This window comes from Podarcis raffonei, chromosome 17, assembly GCF_027172205.1.
Source record: "Podarcis raffonei isolate rPodRaf1 chromosome 17, rPodRaf1.pri, whole genome shotgun sequence".
Taxonomy (NCBI): domain Eukaryota; kingdom Metazoa; phylum Chordata; class Lepidosauria; order Squamata; family Lacertidae; genus Podarcis; species Podarcis raffonei.
This window is the reverse complement of record NC_070618.1, coordinates 24485471-24509433: the sequence shown is the minus strand read 5'-3', so window position 1 is coordinate 24509433 and position 23963 is coordinate 24485471. Positions and strand designations below refer to the sequence as shown.

General features: G+C 45.0%; 1 protein-coding gene across 11 annotated transcripts in view; it reads right to left on the bottom strand.

Moving 5' to 3' along the window:
• ELAVL2 (ELAV like RNA binding protein 2) overlaps window positions 1–23843 on the bottom strand; it is a 159011-nt gene extending 135168 nt beyond the window's left edge. For 2 of the 11 annotated variants that reach the window (XM_053370636.1, XM_053370637.1), the window contains exon 1: window positions 23703–23843. In XM_053370636.1, coding sequence (XP_053226611.1) covers window positions 23703–23716 — 14 coding nt within the window. In that variant the 5' untranslated portion in view covers window positions 23717–23843. The remainder of the gene's footprint in view (window positions 1–23702) is intronic. The other 9 variants (XM_053370622.1, XM_053370623.1, XM_053370632.1 and 6 more) reach the window with 5 other exon arrangements.
• Between the last annotated feature and the right edge of the window lie 120 nt (window positions 23844–23963).

Here is a 23963-nt window from a genome sequence, read left to right as displayed (position 1 = left end):
CTCAACCATCAGGCTGACCTGAAGGCTTACCGCCGGGTCCCTCTCCTGTCCCATTCCTGTTTAGGCAAAAGATGGTCCTCATCTTTTTTGTTTTGTTTTAATCTTTTGATTATTTAAAACTTTCCAGAAGAAACCACATTTCCGACATCAACGTTTGACACATAACACAAAGAAATAAAGAGACTCTCTTTCTGGTTACACAGCTGCTTTTTCTACATAAGAACACAGCGACAAAAGAAAAACACACACAACTGTGCTCTTCAAAAATAACAGCACCATCACTTTTCGGACACGGGCAACATAATTTTTTGAGTTGAGTAGGTCCTGCTAACACCCAGTCACACGCAAACCAAACTCAATAATTTAGGATCTTAGCAATTTCAAGAAAACAACAACAACAAATAAACAAGTTGTTTTTAACGCGCCTGCCCGGGAAGGTACATTTCATGTGGCAGAAGAACACTTTTGGGGGGCTGGACGGGGTGGGGAAAACAAAGGAACCATCCCCAAATTTAGGCAATCTCTTAATCTCCAGTTTCCACTCTAAAACTAAAGTTGGGGAGTTTCAGGACCATGGACAGAGGTGCCCAATGCGCCTTAGCCAAAGCAGCTCACTTCTTTCGCCTTGCTTTCTCAGCCGTCTCCCACGGTCGGCGAACGAGGAAGTCACACAGCAGCTAAGAGCCAAGTTTAAACACACACAAACTCTCTTTTAGAAAACCACTGTTTCACAAGAGCCGTAAAGAGCGTCGCTTAGAAAGAGAGGCTCGCTTGTCCACGCTCAAACAGGGAGCGGGGACGGGAAGGGGACTTCAGCAGAAAAAAATATATCTGAGATGTAACTGTCTATTCCGTTTGGAAAACATGTTATCTCAAGGCGATAGTGCTGCCCATGTGTGAAATTGTGCGAGTTGAGAGATCGGTCTTTAAAAGAACTTCCTTTTGAAAGGGCTCTCATAAGGTCATGTTTACTGGGCGTGCTCCCTAAACGCAAAGGAAGTATATAATAAAGGCGAGGGCTCCAGCGCACGAAATGGTCTAGGCGTTGCTTAATTCAACACACTGCCTCCTGCAACTTTTTTCTCTCTCTCTTAACTGGAGAGAGAAAGTCTCGCTTCTTTCCTTGTTGCAAAATAGCCACCGAACGGGCCTCAAGCTTCAACTGACTCACTTGTTCCGACGCTCCGTTTCAGTTCCTTTCAGTGGACGCCTGTTTCGGAGTGTCTTTCGGAGCGCTACTTGGGCTCCGCACTTCCTTGGGGATAAACCAGTGCTGACTTCCGAGTAGACACTGACAGGATGTTGCTACTTGGAAGGAAGTCCCGCTGACACGAAAGCTTGCAGCCTTAAGCCTCTTGCCGAGAACTGAGCCCAACTGAGCCCAATGAAGATTTATTCCAAATCATACACGTGTGTGTGTGTGTGTGAAACATATATACAGTATATATATCTCACGCCTAGACTCGCGCTGCACATGTTGGCAGCAAGTTTAGGAGTTGCGAGCCTGACTAAGCAACACTTCTTCTTCTTTAAAAAAAAATTAAAATGATGATGATGATGATGCAGCCTGAATACAAATGAGCCTTCTGCCCGCCCGCCCCATACACTCCCCGTGAATGCTTGGTATGTACAAAGGCAGATGCGAAGAAGGGGTTGCTTTTAAAAAATTATTCTTTCCGGGCAAGGGCACGAGCAATCTCTTAACTTCTTGAAAGGGAAGATAAATGATCGTTATTTGGATTCAGATTGGAGGAAGCCATCTGCTTGCTTTCTCGTTGTTATCCCTCGCCCATTTGCTAGGGTTTTTTTTAAGGGTGTGGGGGAGGGAGACGGGGGAGTTTCTGGCTTGCTGCTTGTGGGCAGGGGTCCCCTCTCCTTCTACACCCCCTCCCCGCTTCTCTGCAACTTGGGCGCGGATACATGCTGCAAAGCCATGCCTATCAGCCAGGCGATCATTCCCATCTCTTTTCTCTCCGCGTCTCCCTCTCCCTCCCTTAGTCTCTGTCACTCTGCAACCCCCCGCACCTCGACCCAGCCACCCAGCCACCCTCCCCCTTTTGTGCTCGGATCAAACGCCCCGCACAACAGAGAAAGTGACAGCAGCAGGCCAGGGTAACAAAGCCACAGTTTGTACCGAAAGACAGACCGGGGCCCGGAGAGACACGGCGGCGAGAGAAACAGCTGTCTTATCAGCGCGCTGCAGAGATGGAGATGGCTCTAGAGGTCTTCGACAGATAATCACTTGAATGGGGCGGCGGGCTGAGCAGGGATGGAGGGAGGGGGGGAGAGAAGGCTGAAAGGAGGCGAGCTTGCAATGCGCCAAACTTTCGCCTCCACAAGGCCCTCCCGGTGCTGTAAGGGAGCAAGCAGCAAGCACAGACCCAGCTGCGTTCTGCTCTGGCAAATAAAGACACAAAGCCCTCCCCACCACCAAATTTATGCTTACACGCACCTGCTGCGCTGTATTCCAGCGGCTTGGGCTAGATGACCCCCGATTCTACAATTCTATGAAATTAAGAAGTTGAGATGTGGGGTGGGTAGGTGGGGTTAGAGAGCACGTTGCTGGCAGGACACTTAAAGGGCACGTATATTGTGCAATGCCTTTCCACTTGCAAGGAAAGAAGCGGCTCCCGCGAGCCTTGATTCGGAAGAGAGAGAGAGAGAGAGTCAAGAAGCCAATATTCCATGTCCTTAAATGGCCCCTGGATTAGGCATGGAATAGCGGGATCTCGTGTTCTGCTAGAGACAGGAGTCCCTCGTCGCAACAAAATTCATCTTCACAACCGCACTGTGAGTCCACGCACAGCATCATTCCTTTGAAAGACAAATGGGGACTGCATGTTGGGTGTGCACGTGTGCTAAAGCAGTTTATCTAAATAAAAGGCCCCAATAAGTTTAGATGTTGTGTTGTGTTGAAGATGGCTTCTCTCCCCGTACTGCACAGAGGCACAGACACTTCATCTCCCAGGGATCATAAATTTGCCAACTCCTCTATGAAGGTGGGAGGGGGGAGGGAGCCTGACTAATGAGCTTTGGAATAATTACTGAATTGGTGTAAGAAAAATGAGCCATATGTTTGTGTAAGCAACAAATCCTGTTGGAAAGGCTAATGGTGTCAAGGACTCGGCTCTTCATTGCTTTAGCAGGGAAACGGGCTCCTGTTGAAATGAGACTTTGTTTATTTAGTTGAAGATGGAAAGGTTGGAGAGAGTGGTCTAATGGGTGAAAGTTGCCGCTGCAAATCTCAGCCCCTTCCCTAATATATGGGACAGCCACCAGCAAGTTCCTTTTTCTCAGACAATGCACCTTGCAATGAAGGAATAGTAACAAGGCCTTACAGGCTTATTGTTAAGATTGCTGAGATACGCTTTTCAAAATTTAGAACAGAAAATATTTTATGGTTAGGCAGCCAGCATAGCTGGGGATTTCATAGGATTTATTTTATCTCTTAATGTCTTCACTTACATTTCTAAATGGACACAACCAGCCTTTTATGACTTGTTCACTAATCTGGTCACTCTAGACCTGTGTTTCCCAAACTTGGGTCTCCAGCTGTTTTGGGACTACAATTCCCATCATTCCTGATCACTTGCCAGGTAGGGATGATGGGAGTTGTAGTTCAAAAACAGCTGCAGACCCAAGTTTGGGAAACACTGGTCTAGTTATATATTTATGTATATAAAACATCTGGCTGGGGTGTGTGTGTATACTGGCTTCCTACAACCATTGGCTCTACAAGCATGGGAAGAAGTCAGGGATGATGGGAACTGTGGTCCAGGAATGTTTGGAGAGCCAAAGGTTAGCCACCCCTTCTCTAAAAATACACGAGGCAGCAAATAGCAATAAGTTAAAGCATGCAATAAAACAGAACACCTAAAAAATACCAAACAGCAGAACACCCCTACACAAAGTACAAAGCAGCTTTTCAAACAACCAGGTATCTTCAGCCAGTAAAACCATTCAGCTCAGCTGCTTTAAAACCATTTGTGGCTCCAAAGTCCTCCTATACAGTGGTACCTCGGGTTACATACACTTCAGGTTACAGACGCTTCAGGTTACAGACTCCGCTAACCCAGAAATAGTACCTTGGGTTAAGAACTTTGCTTCAGGATGAGAACAGAAATCGTGCTCTGGCGGTGCGGCGGCAGCAGGAGGCCCCATTAGCTAAAGTGGTGCTTCAGGTTAAGAACAGTTTCAGGTTAAGAACGGACCTCTGGAACGAATTAAGTACTTAAGCTGAGGTACCACTGTACCGGAAGGATGTTCCCATCCAGTGGAGATCCATTTAAATGGGGGCCAGACCAGCCTCCTGTCGGAGAGAGTTCCAGAGGCTGCGTATGGCCAATGAAAAGGTCCTCTTTGTGGTTTCAGCTAGGCATACTTCTGCAGATGCTGGGATATACTGATGAGCTGAAAGAAAGTGTGGACCATGCGTCACAAAGCATTGGCTCCTGCTTTGGTGCCTGTGGTTTACTGGGCGCAGGCAGAGTTGATATCAGAAGATGAAATCCCAGCAGTGGGTTTCATAGCAAATGCTGGAGAGTATCTAAGCAAGGTGTCTAAGCAAGCAGCCATGTACAGTGGTACCTCAGGTTAAGTACTTTATTTGTTCTGGAGGTCCGTTCTTAACCTGAAACTGTTCTTAACCTGAAGCACCACTTTAGCTAATGGGGCCTCCTGCTGCCGCCGTGCCACTGGAGCCCGATTTCTGTTCTCATCCTGAAGCAAAGTTCTTAACCCGAGGTACTATTTCTGGGTTAGCAGAGTCTGTAACCTGAAGCGTATGTAACCTGAAGCGTATGTAACCTGAGGTACCGCTGTAATTTGTGCGATGTTGCCATTTGCACTGAACAGCATAGTCCTGCATTTTCAGGCCCACTTGGGATAGCACTACTCAGTGTAAGGGCATAACAAACAATAGGTGACTTCTGTCAGTCTGGATCAGAATCAATAAGAACATTCACAGTTACCATTTCCTAATATTCCACCAGCGGGGGGGGGGGGGACATGCTCCATGTTTGCCATTAGCCTGTGTCAAATAATGTGCACCCAAGACAGGGAACAGGTGGCTGTAGCTGAGGTATCTATCTCACTTTCCACAGCATCAATAAGCTCCCAGAACTATTTGCAGAGGAAATAAAGGAAAAGATAATTGCCTGTCCACAAATGAGTAGATACCAATATTTATTTACAGAGCGACAGTAACTTCAAACAGCATGATATGTAAGTCTAATTTGCTTGCTTTTATGCTGTTTGATGCATGCTCTTTGGTACTAACTGACTTCTATACCAAGGGTGGAATGCTCATTTGTTACAATTGGCTGTGGACTCCAGAGCAGCTGTGGCTTGGTTTTTGCTGTAGCAAGGTAGTTGCCTGCTCAGCCTGGAAAAGTTTCCAGGTTCAATCTTTAGCACAGGCATAGGCAAACTTGGCCCTCCAGATGTTTTGGGACTACAACTCCCACCATCCCTAGCTAACAGGACCAGTTGTCAGGAATGATGGGAGGGCCAAGTTTGTCTATGCCTGCTTCGGGTAGGAGTGGAAAAGATTTCAGCTGGTACCTTGGAGAGCTACTGTGAGTCCGGATGTAGACAATACTGAGTTAGATAAACCCATGGTTTAACTCAATATAAGACGGTTTCAGAAAACAACAAATACCGTATTTTTTGCTCTATAAGACTCACTCCCCCCCCTAAAAAGTAAGGGGAAATGTGTGTGCGTCTTATTGAGTGAATGCAGGCTGCATAGCTATCCCAGAAGCCAGAACAGCAAGAGGGATTGCTGCTTTCACTGCACAGTGATCCCTCTTGCTGTTCTGGCTTCTGGGATTCAGAATATTTTTGTCTTGTTTTCCTCCTCCAAAAACTAGGTGCGTCTTGTAGTCTGGCGCATCTTATAGAGCGAAAAATACAGTAATTACCCTAAGATGTGACAGTAAACCCAAGCTACAACAGATTTGTAATAATAATGATGATAGTAAAAACAAATATATATATATATGTATATTAAAAGAAGTGCTGCACAACCATTGTCAATTATATGGTTACCATTGCTTGTTGCTGTTCATTAACACTGCAGATCAGTATGAGAACTCAATAATAATAATTTATTATTTATACTTCGCCCATCTGGCTGGGCTTCCCCAGCCACTCTGGGAGGCTTCCAACAAAATATTAAAATACAGTAATGCATCAAACATTAAAAGCTTCCCTAAACATAATCATACTGAAACATTCTGAGCATTCTAGCAAGTAAACTCTATGACTCTGAATTATATGTACCAATTGGGCAAAGCTCCTCCAAGAAGGATTAGGGAGGAGCGAGGAGGAATGATAACTATTGGAAAGATTAGCATGCACCTATGATATGAAAAGTTAAAACCAGTCACAGGAGCACTTTATTATCACGAGCATGAGTTTTATGTTTTCATGCAATTATCTAAAGGAGAAAAGAGTGTGCATTGTGCTAAAACATCTCTCCTCTGCAGTAATTGTTCTGCTAATGATACAGAGCTGTAAAATAATGGCTATTGCCTATTGATAGTTACTACCTTTAAAAATTTTTTAAAAAGCTTCCACGTTCCTTACCTTATATTTGGAGCACTGTGTAATTATATCTTAAGGTATATCACATGCATAAGAGACAGATTTATACTGTGGACTGGGACATATTTAAAGTACATTCAAAATAACGTTAGGAACAAAATTTATGGTTTTACAGCCTGATCTGAGAGAGCGTAATGGGATGGTTTGCCTGCTTATCCGGCCAAAAGTCCAAATAACCTTTCCTCCCAATTACATATATACATGACTGCATCCGATCATCACTTATGGTGACAACATATGACATTCATACTGTTTTTATTATCTGTTAGTGTATCTGAGAACCGTAGGCTCAGTCAGATTAGAGCAGTAGTGGTATTTGTGGAACAACTGTATGACCTTTTGGAAGCAAATATCATTTTTGTAAATATACAAAAGATGAGGAATACTTGGCATTTATAGAGTTCGTTTGAAGTGTCCAAAGTGCTTTGCACATATTATCTGGCTACGGGCCTGTAAAGTAGGCCTTTAAACTAGGCAACAAGGGGATCATGCAGATGAATGAGCAGAAGATAAGCTGGACCATGGTTTGATAACCCACCGCTCAGCTCCCACCCTGAAGCAAGGAAAGGATGGTCCTGGAGGAACGACTCCCTGGAAATCATACATAAGCTGCTCTTTGGAAATATAGTGGAGTAGAAGAGTAAGCCTGTTTTGTCATTAAGTGCTATATGCATTCCACAGAAGCACAGAATCACAGTGTTAATTAATTAAGCATCTTAAAAAGCAGAGACATCACCTTGTTGACAAAGGTCCATATAGTTAAAGCTATGGTTTTCCCAGTAGTGATGTATGGAAGTGAGAGCTGGACCATAAAGAAGGCTGATCGCTGAAGAATGGATGCTTTTGAATTATGGTGCTGGAGGAGACTCTGGAGAGTCCCATGAACTGCAAGAAGATCAAACGTATCCATTCTGAAGGAAATCAGCCCTGGGTGCTCACTGGAAGGACAGATCCTGAAGCTGAGGCTCCAATACTTTGGCCACCTCATGAGAAGAGAAGACTCCCTGGGAAAGACCCTGCTGTTGGGAAAGATGGAGGGCACAAGGAGAAGGGGACAACAGAGGATGAGATGGTTGGACAGTGTTCTCGAAGCTACCAGCATGAGTTTGACCAAACTGTGGGAGGCAGTGGAAGACAGGAGTGCTTGGCATGCTCTGGTCCATGGGGTCACGAAGAGTCAGACACGACTAAACAACTAAACAGCAACAACAAAAATGTGTGATAATTGTTAACAACATATATAAATTTAAGAAGTGTTTAGGAAAATGCAAAGAAATCCCCAGCTCTATAGAACCAGAGCTGTGGACACCCCATCTTGGGGTGGATAAATTGTTCAGGGGAGGCCTAATTTCTCCAGGGAGTAGGAGAAATTCTCTGACAGTTTCTCAAGGCAGGAGCTCACCAAGAGCTGTGTCACACGTAGCTTCCTATCCCCTTTCCCTCCAAGGTTTATTTTGAAGCCCCTTTTGCGAGTGGTAGTTAACAACAGCTGAGTTGGCAAGCTGGCTGCCATTTTGCCTCCTTTATTGTCCTCTGGACCTAGCCTTGTGAATAGAGGGAATGGTGCCAGGCAAAGATCTGGAGAAAATTCATCAGAGGGGCTTTCCTTTTGGTAGGAGGGCAAAAGAAAGCGAAATATCGATTAACTTCTGCAAGATAATTTATGGTACTTCAGTTAACAATTGTAAAAAAAAGGGGTAATAACGAATTAAGAAGGAGGCAGTTGACTAAAAATGAAAAGAGAACTGTGCAGAGGATGAAGGAAGTCAACTGGAAGAAAAGAAGAACTGAAATATGGTATATGTGTGTGTTTTGAAGTTTTCATATGTTACTATGGATTATTTGTATTCCTTTGTTTTTCATTTGTTTCTTGTTGTTTTGTCTGTTGTTGTTGTTTGTTGGTTGGTTGGTTTTTCTTTTGATTATGCAATTTTACAAGTGTGGGTGTATATGTTGAAAATAAACTCATATAAACTCAATTTAAAAAAGAAAGAAAAAAGAAAGAAAGAAAGAAAGAAAGAAAGCGAAATAAACCCTCATACTTTTTCATTAGCAAAACAAAAAACACAAAAAACCCACACACAAAAACAAAACAAAAAACCCAAACCCTTCAGTTTTCTTCCCAGTGTATTTTGAGTAAATTTGAATATTTACTTGGGAGCAGGTTTCTTTATGTTTGGCAAGGATGTCTCTCTCTCAAGGATGTACCGGTAGCTTTTAAAATATGGCAGTTGGGTTGTTTCACCCTCACAGTAATGATAGCTTATCCACAAGATGCTTTCTGGCGTCAAGGCTGTAAAGTCTGCTTAAACTCACTTCAGTGAAACAGTTTTATTTAGCTATATTCCTATGCATGTTTACTGAGAAGTCTCACTAAGTTGAATGCATCCTACTCCCAAGGAACTATGGTTATAATTAAACTCCCTTACGCCTGCGCCTGAAATTAGTGCACTCATGCAATGCTAAATAAATGCATTTAGTTTACCTTTTGGATTTTGCAGCAAATCAGTTCAGGTTCATACCCAGAGAGTGCAACAAAACTTCCACTGATTATGTTTTTTTAAAAAATGGCTTTCTGCAGTCACCTTGCCTTGCATGTTTTTTTGCTTTGTGCCTTGTCCATATTGATTTCTGGGTTTCGGTTACTCAAATTCTAGGGATCCTACAGAAAAAATATATTTCCCTTTTGCAGTTGTAAACCAGTCTCTGTTACACGACGTTCACACCCACCTCCACAAACTGAGTGTGGGTAGTCAATAATCTGTTGAAAGTGAATGTGATGCCTTTGTCCAAAAACATTTTTATTCAAGACTATTTATTGTGTCCCCTTAGCTCATTTGAAGAATCATCTCAAGATCAGATTGGGCAGCTCCAGATTAATTCTGTTTCTGAACACAATTTTTCAACAAGCACTGACTCTGCATTCATCATCTGAGGCCCTTCTCCGTGTGACTCCTCCTCGAGAGGTCTGGAGGGTGGCAACACAAGAACGGGGCCTTCTCTGTATTGGCACCCTGTTTGTGGAATGTTCTCCTCAGGAAAGTTCGCCTGGCACCTTCATTATATATTTTTCGGCGCCAGGTGAAAATGTTCCACTCAGTGCTATTTTTCTAGAAAAAGAGGTGCTGAAACTCAAAATGAACACCTCCCTCCTTCTCTTCCTAGTCTGGAAACCTTTAACAACTACCTGAAGTGTAATAACTGAACTTAAGCGACTGAAGGTTGAAAAAAACTATGCATTTACTTCCTTGTTTGGAAGCCTATAACATCCATTCGATCAGGCTTCCTCAACCTCGGCCCTCCAGATGTTTTGAGACTACAGTTCCCATCATCCCTGACCACTGATCCTGCTAGCTAGGGATCATGGGAGTTGTAGGCCAAAAACATCTGGAGTGCTGAGGTTGAGGAAGCCTGCATTAGATTTAATACAATTGTTAATAAGTTCACTGTTTCCTGAAATAACATTACCACCTGATACAGCCTTTGTTTTATCCACTTTGTTCTGTAAAATAAATATTTCTTATTGGTTCAACTTTGGCCTGAGTCTCCAAGTATCTAAGATTTCCCTCACACAAAATCCAAAAGATAACCGGTGGTGGTTAAAATATACTTAATAGGAGTCATGCAGAGTAATGGGTTCATCACACAGCCCTTCTGATCAGGGGAGCCTAGTTAGGATACAAACAACCATGTTTTGCTTTATTTTTGCTTGAGGGTCTTTGAATGCTGAGAGGGTTTTCCTGTGAGAGGCAGACTAATAATAATAATAATAATAATAATAATAATAATAATAATAATAAAATTTATTATTTATACCCCGCCCATCTGGCTGTTTTCCCCCAGCCACTCTGGGCAGCTCCTAATAGAATATTACAAACACAATAAAACATCAAACACTAAAAACTTCCCTAAACAGGTCTGCCTTTAGATGTCTTCTAAAAGTCAGATGGTTGTTTATTTCCTTGACTTTTGATAGGAAGGCATTCCACAGGGCAGGCGCCACCACCAAGAAGGCCCTCTGCCTGGTTCCCTATAACTTCGCTTCTCGCAGTGAGGGAACCACCAGAAGGCCCTCGGAGCTGGACCTCAGTGTCTGGGCTGAATGATGGGAGTGGAGATGCTCCTTCAGGTATATTGGGCCGAGGCCATTTAGGGCTTTAAAGGTCAGTGCCAACACTTTGAATTGTGCTCAGAAATGTACTGGGAGCCAATATGGTCCCTTATAGACGCTGCTGGGTGTGCATGTTGTGGAAAGGTCCGGTCGTTACTTAGGGAGCTTGAGATGCTCTTGAGAACCAATGTGATCTGAAACACTTAGCAGGTGAGGGAAGGAGCTCCTCCAGGCTCCTGTATTCCGAACTGCCGACCTACTGTGTTGTCTTGCAAAATGCATGCTTTCCCCATTCTCTGCCAAACTCAGCACGCCGGTCGTGATGTGGCTGCTGCCATGCACGAGAGCACAGCCCTGGAATAAATCCTTCCTTTCCAAAATAGAAGAGCGGTCTTGTCACACAACTAATACAGCTTGTCTCCTGGTAAAGGGGTGTGTGGGGAGAGACGGGGTGGTGGAGGAAATCCGCTGACAGCCCTGCTTTTACAGATCTCCTTGACAGGCAATCTTGGGCTTATGAAAAGGTAATGCAGCATTAGCAAGCCCGAAGCAGAAAGGTGTAAGATAAATGGCACAGCCCAGTGGTGTAACTCGCGTAGAGTACAGTAGGCATCTGAGAAGTGGGATGGCAGCATAAAGACTCATGCGAGGCTTGCATGTTGTATATAAAGTGCAGACGGAAGTTGTTTTGATTAGATTTTTTTAAAACAAGTGCTGCAAATATTTGGAAAGGCATTACATTCCAGGAGATATCTGGATCTTTCTCTACGTTAAAAGGTAAAGGTAAAAGTACCCCTGACCGTTAAGTCCAGTCGCAGACAATTCTGGGGTTGCGGCACTCATCTCGCTTTATTGGCCGAGGGAGCCGGTGTACAGCTTCTGGGTCATGTGGCCAGCAGGACTAAGCCGCTTCTGGCGAACCAGAGCAGCACATGGAAATGCCGTTTACCTTCCCGCCGGAGCGGTACCTATTTATCTACTTGCACTTTGACGTGCTTTTGAACTGCTAGGTTGGCAGGAGCTGGGACCGAACAACAGAAGCTCACCCCATCGTGGGGATTTGAACTGCCAACCTTCTGATTGGCAAGCCCTAGGCTCTGTGGTTTAACCCACAGCGCCACCTGTGTCCCATTTCTCTACGTTAGTTCTATTAAACTAAGATGATGTAGTAATTCCTACGTCACGTGGCTTTTAACCACTGCAGATATGATCTACACCAAGGTCAAGAACCATCAGTTAGCTGCTAGTGCCCCAGAAGTGCCCACTGCTCCTGCCACCTGTCCTGCGTCCCCTGTGCCAAAAGGCCAAGTTTACAAGCCATCCTTTGAAATCTCTCATAACATCCTTTGTTATGCTTTGTTGGGTACTTCCAGGGCGTTGTGGGAAATTTAAAACGGCAGCTCACAGCTTCCCACTGCTGCCCCTGTGGAAGCCCTCAGTATGACAGGCAGACTGGGCGCCTGGGGCGGCGTGCATGCCCTGTGCCCAGGGGCGGGGCCAGCCACCCGTGGGGGCAGGGCCAGCTGGGGCGAGACGCTCCGTGGGGCCTCTGAGCAGTCTGCCTGCCTCCTCCCACTCAGCTGCCCTACAGCTGAGGGGGAGGTGGCGGGCAGACTGTTTGGGCAATGTGGAGCCTGCGGGCACCCAAGCCACTGTGTCACTCCCAGGAGAGATGCGTGGCTCGGGCTTGCTGCAGGCCCTGCGGTGAGTGCCGCCTGCCATTTTGTCACCCCCCTCTGTGTGGACACCCGGGGTGACCCGCCCCTACCACACACCCCTTCCTCCACCCCTGAATAGGACACAGCCCCAAGAACTGTTTTCAGTACCACTGCCAAATCCTAGTTCACATCCAGACTTTAACTCCCCCCCCCCGGAAGGATCCAATCGCATACCTAGAAATGTACTGTATTTTTTGCACCATAACACTCACTTTTTTCCTCCTAGAAAGTAAGGGGAAATGTCTGTGCGTGTAATGGAGCGAATGCCTACGGGTGGCGGGGGGGGGGATCTCCTGCAGTCGTGAGCAGAGGATCCATGGTTCCCCTTCCTTCCCTCCTCTGTGGCTCGCTTTGAAACAGCAAGGCGGGAGAGGAGCCGCTTACACAGGTGTAAGCGGCTCCTGTCTGGTTGGCTGCTTTAAAGCATCCATGCTCTGTGTCCCTCTCTCCTCCCCACTCAGCTCGCTAAATAGCAGCAAAGCTTTTCAGCTCTCTAAGCCGGGGAGGAGGGAGAGAAGCAGAGCCTGCTTGCTTTAAAGGAGCAAAGCGGGAGAGGAGAGGAGCCTTCTCCCCTTATACCCCTCTTCTGCATTATTAGCAGCATCCTTCTCCACATACCCCACGCGTGCTCCTTGTCCCTTGAGTGCTTTTCCTTCCCTCCCCACTTAAAACGTGGTTACAAAGCACGGATCCACATGGATCCTCAGGATTTTTGCATTGGGCTACCCCAAACTCACCGTCAGATCACATGTCTGTGGCCACAGCATGAACCACAAAAATCATACATCCACTGCTTCGTTTAGAATATTTTTTTCCTTGTTTTCCTCCTCTAAAAACTATGTGCGTGTTATGGTCAGGTGCGTGTTATAGAGCGAAAAATACGGTAGGTTTATTTAAAGTGGTTTAAAGTTGCAACAAACCCACTTTTTTTATAAAAAAAAACCCACTTATATTTTTGCAATTAGGAAAGCTTGACAAAAAAAAGAGTGGACCTTGCCTCGCCTCAGGCAAAGTTTTGCAGAAGGCAATCAGGATTAATGCTCAATAAACAGGCCCTCTAAGGCGCAAAGGGAGAAGAAATGACAGTGTCCCTGAACAGACCCAAAGTACATTTCTCTCACGACTGGGCAACTGCAATGAGTCCCCACTTGGGGAGGAACAATGAGCAGATCAGAGGGTCATATTTCGAGATGGTCCTCTCTTCTTTGAGGAATCAAACACTAGCTGTACTTAATTCCTTAAAAAAAAATCTGCATGTTGTTCAGTCTCCCAAGCAAGATTTGACAAAATGGAGGAAGCCTGATGTGCTCTAAACTGTTCTTCACTTGCAGGGCACTGTGACTATTTTCTGGTGAGATTCAATCACACACTTGGAAATTCAGGTTGTACAATTATAGCTGTTTGGGAGGCCTTGCACACACACACACACACACACACACACACACACACACTGCTAATCCCCCAAAAATCAGATAGGGAAAGAAATTGGCGAGTTAGATCATGTTTGCTTTGATACAAACAAATCAGAACGGAGGCTTGAAAATAGCCAACACCATCTCATCTCCCTGCAAGCAAATCAGGATGGGTTGTCCAGAAATACTCAAAGTATCCCATCTGCCAACCCTTGCATCTCCTTTCTCTCCTCTGACTCCCATAATGATGCGCTGCTTACTATAATGCAACTTCCAGCAGAGCAGGCAGGCAGGGAGATGTGTTGCAAAACATCTGTCAGTCTGCTATCATAGCCATATCTATGAAGTTGGGCTTAAGAAATTCTCTCTTCTCCCCTCCTTCCCTTTCTTTCTTTCCAGAGATGCTGAAAAGGGGCATCTGTCCTGCAGTATTCTTGGCTGGCCTACATTCTGAGCTGACTCAGGGTTCTCTAGTCTCCAGTGGAAAGGTAACTGGGCTATAGGCTACAGTTCCTCCTCCTGGAAATTCCCCTTTAACACCCCCTGTTAGCTCAATAAAAGCAGTGTTTAAATAACCAAAGTGCCTTCATTGAACTATACTTGCCATTTCCCTCCCGCTTCTTAGTGAGATAAAATAGGGATAATTACAAAGAGGGATGAGCAGGTTTAATGAAAGCCAGTTTCTTTTTGGTATATTCCTGAAGCAGCAATCATCATCTGTTTGGCTTTTGAAGAGCAACAATTATAATCACTTAAAACCCCCAAGGGGAACAAAAATAGAATTTAGATTAGCATATAAAATATACAGCTGGATTGGGCAAGCTTGCAAAAAAAAAAAAAAGATTAAAAACAAAAAAATTTGGGAAGATCATTCTCATTTGAATGCTATTCAGTATCACAAGCAAAATGAGTTCGAGAGGATTTCACATGCATCTTTCTCCCTTTAATAAAAAAAAGGGGAGACAACATTTTGAATGATTTTCCTAAATAACAGGACATGCAAAGCAACTGAGCTTAGAAAAGATACCCCAAGGCAGCAAGGCTATATCAAAGTGACAGGATGTAGCTAAGTGGCAAAGCACATAGTCTGTTGCAAAAGAGTCGCAGGTTCAATCTCAAGCGATTTCAGGTAAAGCAGGGACCCAGCTACTAGATGACCTAATCTGTACTACCATCATACAAATCCATTTTTTAAATTAAGAAACAAGATGCCAAATGCATGTTTGGGCTGACCTAAAGGTGAGTCTTGGGTCTGAAAAAGGTAAAGGCTACTGACATAGACATGACTCAACAAGGTGATGGTCCGACTCCATACAAGGCAACGTTCTATGTCCTACGTACAAACATCCCTGGGCGGATGTGCAGAATAAAAATTCAGGACATAATTCTGGACATACGGCAACCCTGATTTACTCAGAAGTAAAGGATACTATGCCCAGTGGAGCTTACTCCAATGAAGTGTCTATCAGTGGGCAGCCTAAGTTTCTAACATCTTCTAAGGCGGTGGTTCGCAACTGGTGGTCCACGTATGCTGGGGGGGGGCGGTCTGCACAGTGGTGGAGCAAGCTGATTGGGCACCTGTGCCCAGGGGCATGCCCAGCTACCCATGGGGCGGGGTGAGCTGGGGCAGGACGCTCCGTGGGGCCTCTGAGGAGTCTGCCTGCCTCCTCTCACTCAGCCGCCCTACAGCTGGGGGGGGGGAGGCCGCAGGTGGACCTTTTAGGCGGCATGGAGCCTGTGCGCGCCCAAGCCACCATGTCACTCCCAGGAGAGACGCGTGGCTCAGGCGCACTGCAGGCCGCATGGTGAGTGCCGCCCGCCATTGTGTCACCCCCCTCAGTGGTGACACCTGGAGCGGACCGTCCCCACCGCATCCCCCTTCCTCCACCCCTGGGTCTGCATAACCCACCCAGGGGGTTCTGTGGCACCATTCACATAAAATCAACATTTCAAAAGTAGGGGGTTCATGGCTTGGCTTTTGAAAAAAAGGGGGGTCTGCATTATTTGGCAAATTGAGGCCCATGCATAGTAACTAAGCAGGCAATCAAGATGGTCTAGAGCAGGCATAGGCAACCTTCGGCCCTCCAGGTGTTTTGGACTACAATTCCCATCATCCCTGACCACTGGTCCTGTTAGCTAGGGATCATGGGAGTTGTAGGCCAAAACATCTGGAGGGCCGAAGGTTGCCTAGAGACCAGGGTGGTGAGCATCCTTTTTTCCCCCCAACTACATTTGCTCATGGGCAAACTTCTGATGGATACATGACAGGGGTACTTAGGGACAGAAGCGGGCAGGGTACCTGATGTGACTATTGCAGTAAGTGAACAAATGTATAGGTTGAGATCCTGATGCATTTAGGGGATCCTCTGTCTCATTGCACTGTTCTGCTCTGAGCAAACAACTGCATGGGAAAGATGCCATGATAATTCAGTAACTGTTATACATGGCATTAGTTTGCAGTGAAAACACACACACATTTTGCCTTTTTATAAAGAAAACAGTAATTAAAAAAGTTGTGTTTGAGAAAGCACTTAGCTGCCACTTCGCTTAACATTAAGGTCTTATTAAAAAGGGCACAGCAAGTTCCCTCTCCCCCCACCCCACCCTACGCACATACACACTTTCTTCCTGGGCTCCCTTGGCCATCTGTTTCATATTTCACATGCACAGAACAATACGATGCACTGTAGCATGCAAAACCCCATCAATGCTTGCTCAGTTTAATGTGAAATCTAATTGCCTGCTTGCTTAGAAACAAACCAACAAAAAGTGTGGGGAGGAATCAAGTGCAAGGACATCATATGCTGGTGGGCAGGGAAATTGAGAAAACTGGATATCCCTCTCCACAACATGTGTCCAAAACAGCATGGTTAGCATAGATGACCGGGCTTGTGCTTTCCTACATTAAAGACATTGCTGCATTCTTAGAATGCACCCACCAGGACGTCAGAGCTGGGCATATTTTTAGAAGAAAATGCTTGACTTGCTAACAAATGGCAGTCAAAAATAGATTCGCCCCTTCCCTTAAAGAAGCACAACATTCTTAACCAGCCACTCCTTCCGAAGTACAAGGACCCCGTTTTGCTGATTTGCCTCTTTTTTAGGGTTGCTAAAAAAATTAAAATACATGACTATGGGGCAAGACAGCTCCTGTATCTGCAAGAGTTGGGCATAAGAGAGCATTTAAGCAGCTTATTGTTGTGGGGTAGGGAAAGCTGAGCTTGCTGGAATCACTTCTTTGCACAACACCCACCTCCCTTGCTACCAGAAAGTTCAATGGAATTTACCCTTTGCAGTGTGTACAGGTCTGCAGTCTAAGTTAATTTTGTTTCTGGTTCCAGAATCGGAGGCATTTAGGGGGGTGAGGAAGAAAATCCTGTTGTGAACCCACATGTGACGGAGTCGTTTGCATTTGCCAGCTCCTTTTGGGAGAGAAGGTAGGGATGTATCAGAGGAGGGTGGGATATCAATTTAATAATGAACAAAGAGGGATGCCAAGCTTTCAGCCATCTCACTTCTTTTCAGGTAGACATGGCTGAGCCTGGCCTAAGCATCTCACATATTTCTTTTCCTTCCATGCTGGCCATTGGATGTATCAACTCATAGGCTCGACACCATGGGTAGGCAAACTAAGGCCCGGGGGCCGGATCTGGCCCAATTGCCTTCTAAATCCGGCCCGCGGATGGTCTGGGAATCAGTGTGTTTTTACATGAGTAGAATGTCTCCTTTTATTTAAAATGCATCTCTGGGTTATTTGTGGGACCTGCCTGGTGTTTTTACACAAGTAGAATGTGTGCTTTTATTTAAAATGCATCTCTGGGTTATTTGTGAGGCCTGCCTGGTGTTTTTACATGAGTAGAGTGTGTGCTTTTATTTAAAATGCATCTCTGGGTTATTTGTGAGGCCTGCCTGGTGTTTTTACATGAGTAGAGTGTGTGCTTTTATTTAAAATGCATCTCTGGGTTATTTGTGGGGCCTGCCTGGTGTTTTTACATGAGTAGAGTGTGTGCTTTTATTTAAAATGCATCTCTGGGTTATTTGTGGGGCATAGGAATTCGTTCATTCCCCTCCCCCAAATAGTCCGCCCCCCCCCCCAAGTTCTGAGGGACAGTGGACCAGCCCCTGCTGAAAAAGTTTGCTGACCCCTGCTCTACACACTGACCGACTGGGGAGAGAAGCGTTGCACTTGGATTTTGCTTGTGGGCTTCTCACAAACATATTTGCTTTTTCATAGGCTGCCAAGCTAACCTCAGTTCTCAAATATTATAACGAGCAGTTCTAACGTCGACTCAGGTGTCTCTTCCAGGATATGTGCATGGATCATTGGAAATTGTAAGTATCTTTTGTCACATTTCCTGTTGCAGGGGGTTGGACTAGATGGCCCTAGGGGTCCCTTCCCACTCTATAATTCTATGATTCTGTGAACTGGTTGGCTACTATGAGAACAAGATGCTGGACTTAGATGAGCTGGTGGCCTGGGCCAGCAGGTCTCTTATGTTCTTAAGGTCATTTACAATTTGCCAGAAGAGAGGAAACACAGCAACATTAAAGAGGTCAAATGATATAGCACCTATCTGCATGATATTTGCAAGGTCTAATTTATACGTATTGATGCCAATTTGGAAATTATTGCTATAATTGAAACAGAAATACAATGCAGCTCGCCATAGTGAACAGCTGACTCGTGTTTCTGCTTGGTTTCCAAGTACGTTTCCAAGCACAATTCAAAGTGCTGGTGCTGACCCTTAAAGCCCTAAATGACCTCGGCCCAGTAGACCTGAAGGAGCATCTCCACCCCCATCGTTCAGCCCGGATACTGAGGTCCTCCTTCGAGGGCCTTCTGGCGGTTCCCTCACTGCGAGAAGCGAGGTTACAGAGAACCAGGCAGAGGGCCTTCTCGGTGGTGGTGCCCGCCCTGTGGAACACCCTCCCTTCAGATGACAAGGACATAAATAACTATACAACTTTTTGAAGACATCTGAATGCAGCCCTGTATCAGAAAGCATTTAATGTCTGATTTTATATAAGCAGCAAGCCACTCAGAGTTGCTGGGACAACCCAGCCAGATGGACAGGATAAATAATAACATTAGTAGTAGTAGTAGTAGTAGTAGTAGTAGTATAATTATTACTATACCATTCAAAGTAAGAAAATCCCTTATCTTAAAAAGAGGGGAGTGTGTTATCTACCCTTTGCTGATAAACTTTGCTGATATACTGTAGTTATTATGAAGCATGAAAGATTACCACAAAAACTTTTTTAAAAATATGCAGCTGCTTAGCTATTTATTCTTGAATGTATCAGAGGATGAATGCTATACACACTTCAAGATGCTATTAGCCATGCAATAAGAAAAGAAAAGACAGGTACAATATCGAAACCTTTGTCTTAACCCCCACCCCACTTATCAGGTTAACAGCAACTCCAAGGGATGGAAAATAGGCATGAGTCACAAAAGCCCCCCCTCTGAACACTACTTCCCCCTCCCCCCTCCGATTTTGTGGTTTATTTTATTTTATTTTATTGACAAAGTAATAATAAAAATAAATAAATAAAAATAAAAATCTGCAGCCTACCCCTGAGACCATTCCATTGTAACTATCCAACCTCTCAGAATTTCAACACCTCTTGTGATGGTTTGACCCGTTTCCGTTTTAACAGTACAAATTCTACAAATACCTGCCATATCTCCTGTGAACACTACTTCCCCACTCAAAACCAGAGCCCCACAAAACTTAAAGTTGCTGCTGTGTTTTTTTTTTAAAGTCAGATGAAATTTTAGAAAGATGCAACCATATCCTTTTTTTGTTTCTGCTGCTCATTTTGGCTGCCCAAGCATCTGTTAGGAGCATAGGGCTGGTTTTTCTTTCTGGTTGGTGAGTTGCTCTCCTGGGTACTGAAATGCCTTTTTGTGCAACTGCCGCACATGTGTGATTGCAACACTTGCACAATTCTGCAAACCTCCCATTTTTGGACATGATAAATCACACAAATCTCACACTCCTTTTACAAAAATCATAAAAAGGGATTTCACAGTTTGCTTGTCACTTCCTCCTCAATAAATAATTTTTTCCCCTCCACAATGAGTGCACCATTTTGTTCTGTTTTGGCACATGCAGAATAAGGCTAAGTTTTGGCTCCTTTCCCACACTGTTGTATAAGAAATTTCTACAGCTAGGGATCATCTCAGGGATAGCTTCCCACACCATGATTGCCATGTAACACCAAGGGACGCCCTTCCCCATCTGACCTCCCCTTAACAGTATATTGAAGCTTTTGTATTTTGAGATAGCAAGACGCCTTCCCCAAATCTTGCAAAACTTGCACAAACAGGAGAGTAGCTTCCTACTTACTAAGCAACTAGCATCAACATCTCAACTAACATCCCAATACTGGCTCAAGAGAGCTTGGTCCAAGAGGAAGGATCTCCTTGAGGTTTCATTAGTAGTTACTGACAAAAACCTCATCCGCAGTTCATATTGCCATCACCTGTAAACACTATTTGTTGTTCCGAAACCAAACAACGCCCTCTTTCTTTGTCAGTACAGTGGTACCTCTGGTTACGAATGCTTCGGGTTATGAGCTCCGCTATCCAGAAGTAGCTGCTCCTGGTTGTGAACTTTGCCCCAGGATGCAAACAGAAATCACGCATTTCCGGCGCACGCGCAGTGGGAGACCCCGTTAGTGAAAGTGTGCCTCAGGATAAGAACGGTTTCAGCTTAAGAACAGACCTCCGGAACGAATTAAGTTCATAACCAGAGGTACCACTGTAGATGCTAACAAGAAGTGGAGAAATATACAATGCAGTCTGATGTGCTCCTCACATGTGCTTCCTGTCTTGCAATAATCACAAGGAGTATATTGCCTTAGGAGTATATGTGTATACTAAACATGTACAGTGGTACCTTGGTTTGCATACATCTTGGTTTGCATACGTTTTGGATTACAAACACATCAAACCCGGAAGTGCGTGTCCCAGTTTGCAACCTTGTTGTGGATTACAACACATTTTTTATTTTTATTTTTGGATTACAAACAATTTTTTTGGGGAGGCCTCATTGGTGAAAGCGCGCCTTGGGTTACAACCTGTTTTGGTTTAAAAATGGACTTCCGGAACGGATTATGGTTGTAAACCAAGGTGCCACTGTATACTAGATTTTCTGCTCCAGAAAAACTACTCCAGGGACCATAACAACAAACAACAACAACAACAACAACAACAACTTTATTGTTTCTAACTCTGGACATTCTTGCAACAGAATATTAAAAACATGATAAAACATCAAGCAATGCAGAGTGTTCAGTTGGGGACAAAGTTGATCTTGGACCAATTAAGAGGTTTTCTGATGGATAAGGAGATGTGTTCAATGTCAAGGCCAGATGGCAGACCTTTCATGCAAACCTCATCCCTTTCCAGCACTTTCTGGGCCTACTTTGGACCCACCCACCCCTTTTAAAGGAAAACAATGATAACCAATTTTTGTAGGCAACTCTGGCTTACATAGGGTGGTATTCCGAGCCGACCTCTTGAAATTTATAAGCCTAACATTATTTAGGGCCTAAAGGTAAAGGGTAAAGGGACCCCTGACCATTAGGTCCAGTCGTGGCCGACTCTAGGGTTGCGGCGCTCATCTTGCTTTATTGGCCGAGGGAGCTGGCGTACAGCTTCCAGGACATGTGGCCAGCATGACTAAGCCGCTTCTGGCGAACCAGAGCAGGGCATGGAAACGCCATTTACCTTCCCGCTGGAGCAGTACCTATTTATCTACTTGCACTTTGACGTGCTTTCGAACTGCTAGGTTGGCAGGAGCAGGGACCGAGCAACGGGAGCTCACCCCGTCGCGGGGATTCGAACCACTGACCTTCTGATTGGCAAGTCCTAGGCTCAGTGGTTTAACCCACTGCGCCACCCGCGTCCCTCTATTTAGAGCCTACTTTTGAGTAAAACTGAAGACCACTCATATGTGCCTTCTGTAAAATGGAATCAAAGGTATTAAGAATTTTTCAGCATAACACTATTTGATTTATTTTTTCCAGTGAGGAGCACAGCGGTCTGTTTTCGAGTTGATTTCACTTAGAATATAGGGTGATACAACTTCCCAAACAGAGCCAGCCCAGCCATGAGGCAAAGTGAGGAGACTGCCTCAGCCAGCAGGATCTACAGGGGCAGCAGATCTGGCCTGCAATGAATGCATCAATTACAGCTGCTGAAAAAATAATAATAGCAGCAACAGGATGCAATATGAAACCAGAGTCCAGCTTCCAGCTTCTTGCAACCTGCCTCCATTGGGGTCAGGGGGAGGTGGGTAATTGCAGCCAAATTTCTCAGAGAATCAGTACTTGAAATGGTGGATTTTGGCTTTAAAGTATCAGTTACCTAGATGCATAAAGATGCAACAAAAGGAACAAGGCACTGAACTAACTTCTTCTTAAGATGGTGTTTCTCAGCTGCTTTGAATATGTCCCTCTTTCTATACTGGTTCTATAGTTTTGGCCAATGTTTCAAAACCCTTCAAAGCCCTTCTCCTATGCTTTTTCTCATTATCTTGATACACACACACACTGAAAGATGGTAAACATGGTCCTATTGTTGACCCCCATTTCAGTAATAAAAGTGTAGCTGGAGAAGCTGCCAATCATCCAGAAAGATAGCTAGCTTAGCCTTCTCTTGAGTTCTTTTTACAGCAGCCAGATCTGCTTTTTTGAAGCATGGGCATCAGTCTTATCTTTCCTAAAATATGCACTTTCAGCTCCTTTTAAAGGCGCAGGAGCTAATAAAAACAGTGAGCCGGGAGAAAGGAGATGATTGGCTGCACCTCAAACATAACAGCCAGCATCAGCCAATCTGGTGCTCTCCAGATGTGGTTGGACTCCAACTCCCATCAACCCCTGCCAGCGTGGCCAAAGGTCAGCAACATCTGGAGGGCACCAGATTGGCTACCCCTGATGCAGACAAACTGCTCCTCTTGAAAGACCCCGCCCCCGATACAACTATTAAGGCAGAGCAGCCCTGGGATCCTTTCCGACGCCTCCCCTCCCCATTTATTAAGATCACATTTTATCCACCGGGCTGCAAGGCGAGGATGCAAGTTTAGATGTTGCTTCCCTGTCTCATGCTTAGGGACTTTTCCTTCCCTCCGCCTTTCAGCGGTCGTGGAAGCCTACTAGGCAGCAGGTCTACTCGGAAGTAAGGCCCATTGAGTCCAATGGGATGCGTCGGGTTGCAGCTCGAGCGAGAAGCCGCGTGGTATTTAGGTAATGCCTTTGGTGCGCGTGTCAATTTCTCTCTAGCGCTGAGCTAATGCCAGTTGATGGATGGGAGGGTTAAACACACACAGAGAGAGAGACAGACAGACCAGACGTGCAAGCGAGAAGAAGACGGGTCTAGTTTTTGAATGGGAGACGGAGTTCCATTGTTCTTGGACGGTGCTAGATTATGACTGGACTCTCTTCTCTTCTGGGGCAGAATTCAGAGCACAATCCTCAGGTTGTGGGTCTGATTCTGGACTGAACAGAGACATACATAGAGATATGCAATACATATATCGTATATGCAGATATATATATATATTTGCACATATATTTTGCAAATATATATGCAAAATCCTTTGGCAGGCAGGCAGACTGATTCTACAGCCTTTGCCTTGCTTCGCAAGAAACAGCTGAAGTTTTCCCCAGTATCGCTTTCTGTGCACTTTGAAAGAGCTTGGGTGGTTATTCTGAAGCAGTCCCACCCCCCAAAGCCTCTCTTACTCCCCCCCCCCGCTCTCCCAAGAAAACACGATCCGTGGTTCTCTAATGCAAAAGGAAAGAGAGAGAGAGAAAGAGAAACTGTAGTAATAAAAGGGCACTTACCATTGCAAGCTCATAATGCTTTGTCACAACCTTTACATAAAAGAAGTCTTAAGAATTTTCTAAGCGCCCGATGCTGGGTGTACCATAAGGGTAAGTAGGGAGGAGAGACCAGGACTTGAAAGTCAATTCTATAATCATCTCCAAAACAAAAGGAGAGATGGGTGACCAATCAGAAAGGAAGCAGCAGACCACCCCTCTTCTTTCTCCTCCCCACCCCCCAAAAAAGACCAGCCAGAAAGCATTGGGGAGACAGATCCAAGC